This window comes from Pteropus alecto, unplaced genomic scaffold (genome assembly GCF_000325575.1).
Source record: "Pteropus alecto unplaced genomic scaffold, ASM32557v1 scaffold276, whole genome shotgun sequence".
In the NCBI taxonomy this organism is placed as follows: domain Eukaryota; kingdom Metazoa; phylum Chordata; class Mammalia; order Chiroptera; family Pteropodidae; genus Pteropus; species Pteropus alecto.
Genome location: NW_006438074.1, coordinates 6,743,796 through 6,753,006, shown reverse-complemented (window position 1 = coordinate 6,753,006; position 9,211 = coordinate 6,743,796). Strand labels below are relative to the sequence as shown.

Here is a 9,211-nt window from a genome sequence, read left to right as displayed (position 1 = left end):
TCCCACAGGTGCCGTCTGCTCTGTCCTTTTGGTGCATGCCCAAATCAGAAGAGAATCCAGCTGGTAGTCCCTGTTCCATGGGACAGCCAGGACCTTAGGGTGGGAACATAGATTTTTCAGTTAATCGTTAAGAAGCTACTACCAAGAAGTGCAACAGTGGGGAGTACTTTCTTCTATAGAAACCTGTGTGCCTTAAGAGTACAAGCAGGCAATTCTGTAATTCCACATTTGGCCTGCAGGGGACAATATCTCTCTAGCAATGACCACACCACAAGCATACTGCAGGAAAAATATTTAATTGGCCAAGGAATAAGGGTTTTGTTTTGTTTTGTTTTAAAAAATCAGTAAGCAATTTCCACCTTTACATATTTTCACATAGGGATTTTGCTCTTTTATCTATTTACAGGGATGGGTACATAATGAGTTTTTAACAAATAAATACTTATGAATTGACCAGTTGGTTGAAGATAACCCAGACTTGCCTGAGGCATGGTAAGTATACGGTGAAACAGGAGAAAATGAACTAGGGTTTGGTGAATGTGCATGGAAAAGCACTTTTCTTTCTGGTTAATAGCTTGCCCAGAAAAAAAAAAATGCATTTGAAAATTTCCGAAAGATCTTTCTCCAAGAGCGAACCATTATTAATCTAATGCTTTAAAAACAAAGAAACAAAAAAATAAAACGGTAATCTTGGTTTTATAAATCTTTCCCCTCATGTTAAAGTCCACCCTACATACACATTAGGTAAGTGAGTTCCAGGTTGATGCAGGGTTCTACATGCGTAACAATTTTACATTTAGACTCGCCCCTTTCAGATGCATTGATTCTGAAGCACCTCCACTCCTGTCCCTACCTAGACTCCAGGAAGACTGGCGAAAGCCATCAAGGTCCACCCACCAATGAGGAGGGACCCTGGCAATTAGTTTCACCAGGCAGGTTTGAGCACAGAGCAGTGAAGCCTACCTACATGAATTTTGAGCCAGTAACACTCCTCTTCCCACGGTCTAGTCTCACGCAAGTCCCCAGACACCTGCGCCTCTGCCACAACTTACCCTGCAGCCATCTGTCCATCTCTCAGACTGGGCTTTTCACTCAGTTTTCCAAGCAGCAGAGAATCAGCACCTTTAATACCACCAGTGTCCCTGAGCACCCTGATCCCCAAGTAGACCCCCTTTCTGGAGAGAACAACAGACTCAGGCAGCCTCGGAAGGTGGGCCTAGAGGGAGAAGAGCTGAGCAGACTGTCCGTGGGTGAAGGACACACTCCACAGCCCTCAGCCCCATGGAGGGCGGAGATCTTTCACGAAAGCTGAAGATAGGTGTTTCGGCTTCACCCCTGATAAAATGGGGCCAACCAAGGGCTATTGGCCATTTTACAGGCCCAGGCCCTCATCTTCCAGGGTTCATGGTCACATTACTTCACTGAGTAAAGCTTCTGCAGGGAGAGGAGGCAGCTAGGGGGCTGAAGCAGGGGCAGCTGGGAGAAAGATGTCTATGATCCCACGACCAGCAAGGCCACAGCAGCCAGAGGGAGCTGCCTCCCTGTCTATCCGGAGAAGATAACGCAGTAGCCGGGGCCACCTTCTTCCACTCCCTGACTTGCTATTCATTTTCTGGGAGACCTCTCAGCACCACTGCTGACCCAGCTCCCAGCCCTAGGTACATACATATGCAGGAAGGATGCAGGGGTGTGGGGGTATATGTTGTATCACCTTCATAGGGTACTGAGACTGCAAGCGGGTAAGCTCACCTGAGGAGGGGAGTGAGCTGGTGGTCCCACAGCCAGAGACAAGAAAGGTGGCACTGTGGCGGTGTAGTGTGCTGAGGACCCAGAGCTGCTGTGCTAGGGCCCTTGACTGGGGGATGTCTATGGTTCTCTGGAGCAAAGAGAGGGTTAGGGAGCTCTTGGAGGAAGCAAGAGTCAAGGTGGGGAGGGAAGCCTTTCACACATGAGGACCAGAAGGGTGGCGGGGTCTCAGAGAGGTAGAGTGGGCAAGGGAGAAGGCTGTGGGCCCTGCCCACCTCATTCCCCAACCAAAAAAAAAGTCTCCACATGCAACCAGGTCCCTTCCTGGCCTCACCATGACAACCAGGCAGCACCCAGCTAGGGCCTGCACAGGCCTGGTATAGACCCAAGGGTAGGGTCTGCGATGGGGGTGAGGGAGGTAGCATCCCTGTCCTTTGTGGGCCCCAGGTGGAGCTCTGGCCCACAGGAGAGCTGATAGAAGCCAGGTAGAGTGAGCCTCGCCCTGCCATCTCTTCCCAGCCCCCACTCAGGGAAGACTTGGGAGACAGAAAGGAAAGCCCATCACTTTCCACCTCGGGGAAGCGCTGAGGATGGTCCAGGCTGAGTCACCATGATGTGGTAGATGGATTCCCGGAAGCGCTGGTCTCGGCTCAGCCGCTTGGCCACCTCCTTCAGCTCCTCCATGTTGTTGGCTTCCAGCTGGGAGGTCATGAAGGACTGGGACGGCTTCACTGGGGAGACAGTGGCCCCAACGGCCATGAACAGCCCTCCCTCCATCAAGGCTGGCCCTGTCCCCGACCCCAGCCCACCTTTCTCACTCACCATCCTGTGTTGTTGAGCTTCCCCCAGCCCCTTCCCATCCATAGGCTCCCCTAATCCTGGGAGAAGCCCAAGGCTGGCAGAACAGGTTCAAGGGCACATTGACCAACCTCGGAGCTGGGCCAGCCCTTCCTACTCCCCATTCTGCCCTCTTTCTGCCTTGTCACTGATAGCCTGTGACCATCCCCACCCCGTGAGGCACGCAGACGGCCACACTCACTGTCATTCCAGGAGGTGCTGGACCGGCGCCGGTGGAAGCGGCAGCTCTTGATGCGGCGAGTGGCCGCCTTGTGGATGTACACGGAGTTCTTCATGATGACCGGCATCTTGGCCTCCAGCTCCGCGTTCCGGATGCATTCCTCGAAGAACCCTGCGGTGGCGGCAGACCCACTGCGTCCTTCTCCACCACGCCCCACCCCTCCCAAGGGTTTTGGTGGGCTTGAGTGAGAAACATGTCGACCCCATCCCTTGAGAGACCAGAGCCACCTGCTGGCGGGGGCAGAACTGCAGGCTTTCCCCTCAAGGCCCCCTCCCCAAATCAAACAGCCAAAACGATGCACCTGGGAGATGCCTGTAAGGCAGGAGTCTAGAGAAGAAACTCCATCAATATCTAGGAACGTTTAACACATACTTGACCCTGTGTGGGGCTCTAGGCCCCGTTCCGAGCCCCACGGGGCCTGGACTCTGGAGAGGGCTAAGCTCCAGGGCTAGGAGGCCCGGCGCCGGGCACCACAGGGTAGGGCTTACTTTTCAGATGGCTCACGTCAGCCCGCATCCTCTCCTCCTTCTCCTTGTTCCGAATCTTGGAGTTGAGCCCTTGTTCCAGGCTCCGCAAGGCCCCTTCTGCTTCCCGCAGACGCCTTTCCAGGTCCATGCGGACCTTCACCTCAGCCTGCGGGAGGAGGAAAGGAGAGAGAAATGGGGTCCTGGGAAGCAGTTGCCACCTACTCTGGAAGCCTTCCCTGATTGCCTCGGGCTCAAGTGGGCTTTCTCGCCTCTGGACATGGAGTTACCACCTTCGCCTCGTCTTATGCCCTCTACCAGATGGCCTGGACTTGGCCCCGCACCCAGCAATGATGCCCCATAGAAGTGGCAGATCCACTGCTTCCTCTCAGGGTGGCTCTATTGCCTTCACCTGGCTGGTCAGATAGGCAGAGGTAATTCAGGTAGCTGCCTAATGAAGTGTAAGCAAGTGAGGGAAGTTTCCAGGTGAGGGGAAGCACCTTGAGCTCCTGCTCAGCCTGCTGCTTCTGTGCCGTCAGCTCCTGCAGCGAGTTCTGCAGCGCCTGGGACTGACTCGAGTAAAACTCACGCTCCTCCTCCAGGGCCCGCGAGCGTTCCTCGTTCTCCTTCATCCTGCCCAGGCGGAAGAGGCACTCAGTCAGAGCTCACTCTCCTAAGGGGGTTTCCAGTGGGAGGACAGTCCCTCGTAGAGACCTGGCTGGAAAAACCCAGGCTTTGGGAGCCCCAGAACTTTCTGGGTCTTGTCATCCAGGTGATGAGAGGGGTGGTGTGGTCAGTGACAGGAGCCCTAGCCTTAGAATCACAAGACCTGAGTCCTGGGTCCAGGTCTTGCTGGTTCTGTGACCTCAGAAAGCCCCATAGCTCCTTCAAGGCTGTTTCCTCATCAGTAAAAAGGGGTTAAGAGGACCTGCCCAGCTGGCCACAAAGCATACGTGGACCTAACGACTGTCTGTACTATTCACACCATTGCAAGAGATGATCCAGTCAGCTCTGGGTAGTAAAGGATCTCTTTACATTTGCCTTCCCATTTTGTGGGGAAAATGAGTCCTAGGCAAAAAAAAAAAGTGAGTGACCTATCTGGTCAATGCCAACTAGAACCCAAGAGTCCAGGTATTCATTTCAAGGTAAGTTACCAATCCCCAAAGCCAATCATGGACTCAGGCATCCCAGGCTCCTCACCGCTTCTCTGCCAGCAGCTTCTCCTCCAAGAGCTGCTGCATCTTCTCTTCAATCTGCCTTAGGTTGCTATGGAGACCCCCGCTGGGAGGGGGCTGCTCACTCTGATTGGCCAGTGTCTGTAGTTGGTTCTCATTCTCCTCCAGCATTTCCAAGGTTTTCTTCTTCTCTATGGAGAGTTCCTGGCATGGAGGGAGGGAAAGAAGAGAGAGAAGAGAAAAAGCCAAATTTAGTTCTCCACCACGACTGCCCTCACCGGCCCTCCAATTCCAGGGAGTGATGCCCTCCTCCCTCAGTCTTCTATGAGGGACACCTGAAATGTCTTCATTCCGCCCTTGAGGTAAAAGGCCAACCAAAATCTCCTTCATCACAACAAGTCAAGGTTATCCTTCCATCAAGGGTGTCAAGGAGGAGCCCAATGTGGCTTCCAGTGGAGACGGTACCTACTACAACTGAAGCCCAAGACCCAAGGGCACCATGACCTTCTCTGGTCCTTGTTCCTCCAGGGGCAAGTGAGAAACTCTGTTTGGCTCACATGAAAAACACCCAACAAGACCAGCCCAAGAGCAGATTCACATTCTCCCCATTTATAAGATCAGGATCTCGCACTACCCAGAAATTCCAGAATTGAAACTATCCATGGGAACCACCTCCCATGATGGGAAATGGAGAAATATAAACAAATAATGGCACCACAACAAACCTCAGTCAAAGGAGAATAGAAACCCTCACAGTGTGCCAGGCAGTTCATGAATTCAGTAAACATTATGATCCCCAAAATATTTCAGGCTCACTTTAGGTGCTGGGATTGGAGATGCTTTAAGACATAGTCTAGTGAAGTTCACAGTTTGGAAAACACAACCTAGTGTCATAACAGACGTACAAAGTGCCATGGGAACCCAGAGCTCAGAGCAAATTCCTGCCTCAAATAGTCAGGGAAGCTTGGCTGAGGTGATGTCTGAGCTGACTCTTAGAAAGATAAAAGAGTTCTCAAGGCAAAGAAGAGGCGAAAGGGCATTATGTGTAGAAGGAACAGTATGGGACAAGGTATAAAGAATGAAAACACTTGGCTTTCTCAGGATACATGAGCTCAGTCATTTGGAGTAGGGGCTGGGGTGTCTTTGTGCAGGTGGGGTACAGAAGAGAGACAGAGGGAGAGTGGGCAGCAGGGGAGGAGAGGCTGGGGCCAGAGTTTGCATTTGCATGCCATCCTGAAGAGTTGGCACTTTGTCCGTGACACATGCCACCTCCTCCTCCCCATCATAGTTTCTGTGGTATCAAATAGAGGTGACCTGGCAGTTGATTTTCCTTCGTGCTCAATTTCACCCTGTAGCAACTAAGTGAATGAGATATAAATTGAGATAAAATCTGATATAAAAATATAAGCACTAAAGAAGGTAGATTTCCTGAGGCCATGATCATAGCAAGGGCAAATTCGAATTTGCCCTTCTGGATCTTGCTTTGGGCCTCATGTGTCAGCTGAGTTCCCAATGGTCCAGAGAAGAGACCCTTAAATCAGTGCTTCTTAGTGCCCATTGCTCTTGCAGATGACCCTCTGTGGAAATACCATTGGAAAAAACAGTATCATGTGGCCAAACTAACCAGCCTGTCTCTTGGTCAACCAGCCCACCAGTGTCCCCTCACCTCCAGTGTCTGCTGCAAGGACTCTGTGAGATGTCTCAGCTCCTTTTTCTCTTGCTCCACGCCTTTGAGGCATCTTGCAGTCAGTTCTAGCTCCCTGCAGAGACAGAGGTATGGATGGGTATTGAAGTGCCGCCTCTCCCAGTTCCCTTTGTACACAGACTCGCTCCTGCTTTACTTCCTGATAAGGCTCAGAGAGGTCCTTGGAAGGCCAGCTCCTCTGCATGGCTGGGTCTTGATGGCAGCCACAGGGGCCCAGGGCTAAAAGGAGATCCCAGCCAGGTAGGGTTGAAGTCACTTACTCCAGGTACTCATGCATCTGTCAGTCTGGATAAACCCAGAACCATTCCACAGGCAGAGAAACACTGGGAGTACAAAGGGGTTCTGGCCTCACCCCATCTTCCCTGGATGGCCCCTGTTAGAATCCACTCATTGTGACATGGGAAATGGCTGAGGCCCTTCTCAGATGACAAACTCCTTGCTGTTTTTTTTAACAAGCCTGGGCCACCTCAGGTCTTTACATCTGGCTTCACCTCTTCCTGCTTGGAATGCCTGTCCTTTCTCCTGCCCCAAATTGCCAAATCCTACCTATCCTTCAAGGCCCAGTGCATCTAACCTCTGTTCAAGCCCATAGGAACCAAGCATATATCTTAATTCTTATAGCACAGGGAGTGTGCCCCATGCCTCCTAGCACCTGGTTACGTATTCTTGTGTTGATGTTTCCTAGGTGCGAGTGTGGTTTTTTCACCCAGATCCTCAAGGGAGAGGACTTATTTTCCATTCCAGTGTCTGGCATAATTTTGGAGATGAGCACGTGCTTGGCTATTTACTTGGTAAGATCCTCTGAACTACTCCCTCCCCAAAATACATGTCTATTGACTTTCTTTATAAGGTTGTTTCAAGAAAAATCACTGATGATCAATAGTGATGATGATAACGATGATAATGATAATGACAATGACCATACCACCAACAGTACCCAGAGTAGGAGTCTCCGAATTTTTGGATAAGCTACATCAGAATGACCTGAGGAGTTTTTTTAAAATATAGATCGCTGGGCTCTATCTTCAAGAGGTTCTAATTCTGCTAAATGATTATAATGTGCAACTGGTTTGCAAACCATACACCGGACTAAAGATCACAAGGAACATCATTAGCCAGAATGTGAAGGGGCTGTGTAGGAAAGACAGGGAATGTTAGGAATCTTAGTTAATGGCACCTCCAGACCAGCTTCGTCCTATCTGCCCTGGGTAAGGAATGATTGACGGAGATTGTTGATGGGAGTGAGGAGGTGCTTGTCAGTACCTGCCCATGCTTCATGCCCCAGTGAGCAGAAGTGGTCCATGTAAATGGGGTCTATAGCTTTTACTGGGCCACCCCAAGGCCTGGAGCATTGGAAAGATAGACCGAACCAAGTCACCAAGTAGTGACAATCTCCTGGGCAAAGGCCTGTCCAGGCCTGATCGGGAATGTGGGTTCCAGGTGCCCTAACCCAGGTGTGCCTTCCTCCCACTCCCCTCCCCGGCACCACCACCACCTCTTGATCTGCTCCTGCTCCATTCTCAGTTCCTGCACCACCTCCTCAAACTGTTGCTTCTCAGCCTCCAGCACCTGGTTAAGGCGCTCAAGTTCCTGAAGAGAATCAAAGAGAAAGAAGAGTTACGGGCATCAAAGAGAATCCCCACTCTAACCCAGGGAACCCTCTGGGATTCAGCACAGTGTGGGGAATATTCTGAACCAGACTTGAAATTAAGTCCTGAGTAACCTTGACCCTCTCAATGCCACACAGTCTCAACAAAACCAAAATCTATGATGAGCTGGGCTCACTGAAAACACATTTTGTAAGCTGAAGGCAGAGTTTACAAATCATCCCAACATTATTTCCTGTGATTGGATGTGATGATAATTCTAGATGTCACTCACACCCTAAGTGACATCTAGAATTATCACTTAGGTGTTGGCTTGCCCTCAAGCCCTGGAAGGTAATGTGGTGAGTGTGTATTTTCATTAAAGAACCCTGAAGTGATATCTTTTAGAAGTGGCAGAGAAAAGCCATTACCAACTTCAAAGTCAGAGAATAAGGACTCTTTTCTCAAGGCATCTGGGAAGCAATGAGCACAGGTGGCTTCAGCTTCCCCTATACTCAGTCCCAAGGGACCAGGAAAGCCAGAAAGCCCAGGTCAGGCTGGCCCAGGGAGCCAGACCAGTCCCTTTAAAAATTCTGGCAAGCCTAAGTATTTTCCCAGCAAGTATGTGCCCTCTAGGGGTTCTGTTTTCCTGGAGTTCAGTAGCAGGTGGTATAGGGGGAAGTATACTTCAAGTGAAGCTTAGCCAGAAGCATTTTTGTGATGACTGCTTTGTTCCTCCACATTTTATACTATGGGAGGATATTATTTCTATATCCACCTTCTCATCTTCTAGCTCCAAATTCCATCCTCATTTTCACCCAGGGCCTTTGTTCTCAAGAATCATGAAAACTCTGCCAGGGAGCAGCACTGCCTGGAGGAAGAAGTTGCCATTGGCTTTGAGGAGCTACAGAGAAGAAATAAAACCCAGAGGAAAAGGGAAGAGTCTGATTCCAAACCCATGCCCACCCTCCCTAAACTTCTTACCCAGAAGCTGCTCTTTCTTTCCCTTCTGATCATTTTTGGCACTTCTGACATGGCTCATTAATGGTCATCAAGAGGATTGCTCACTGGCACCCTGACGGCCTTCCTGGCATGCTGCATGGCCACGGTTTACCTGCATGAGCTGGGCTGGCTCATGGGATGGACTAAGGCCAGTGGAATGTGAGCAGAAGTGTGTCACTTCCAGGAAGATGCCTTAAAGCGATGGCATGACGAGCTATGTTCCCTTTCCCTTGCTATAGCAGCCAGTGTTTCTGCAAATGATGGAGGCTCCATTAACCTGGATCCCTGAAAGGAGATGTTGAGCGGAGCCTACAGCTGACCCATGTAGCTGAGTGAGAAATAGATGTTTGCTGTTAAAAGCCACTAATATTTGGGGGTTGTGTGGTATTGCAGTAGACATAGCCACATATATGTGTGTGTGTGTGTGTGTGTGTGTGTGTGTGTGTGTGTGTGTG

The 9,211-nt window shown here is 50.5% G+C and overlaps 1 protein-coding gene across 1 annotated transcript in view; it reads right to left on the bottom strand.

Annotated features, from left to right (window-relative positions):
- Positions 1 to 291: 291 nt before the first annotated feature.
- PLEKHD1 (pleckstrin homology and coiled-coil domain containing D1) overlaps positions 292 to 9,211 on the bottom strand; it is a 25,189-nt gene continuing 16,269 nt past the window's right edge. Inside the window, exons 7-13 of the mRNA XM_006915160.3 lie at positions 7,664 to 7,758; positions 6,130 to 6,223; positions 4,489 to 4,667; positions 3,789 to 3,921; positions 3,313 to 3,457; positions 2,786 to 2,935; positions 292 to 2,477 (exon numbers count right to left, since the gene is read on the bottom strand). Of these exons, the coding sequence (XP_006915222.1) occupies positions 2,308 to 2,477; positions 2,786 to 2,935; positions 3,313 to 3,457; positions 3,789 to 3,921; positions 4,489 to 4,667; positions 6,130 to 6,223; positions 7,664 to 7,758 (966 nt within the window). The 3' untranslated portion in view covers positions 292 to 2,307. The remainder of the gene's footprint in view (positions 2,478 to 2,785; positions 2,936 to 3,312; positions 3,458 to 3,788; positions 3,922 to 4,488; positions 4,668 to 6,129; positions 6,224 to 7,663; positions 7,759 to 9,211) is intronic.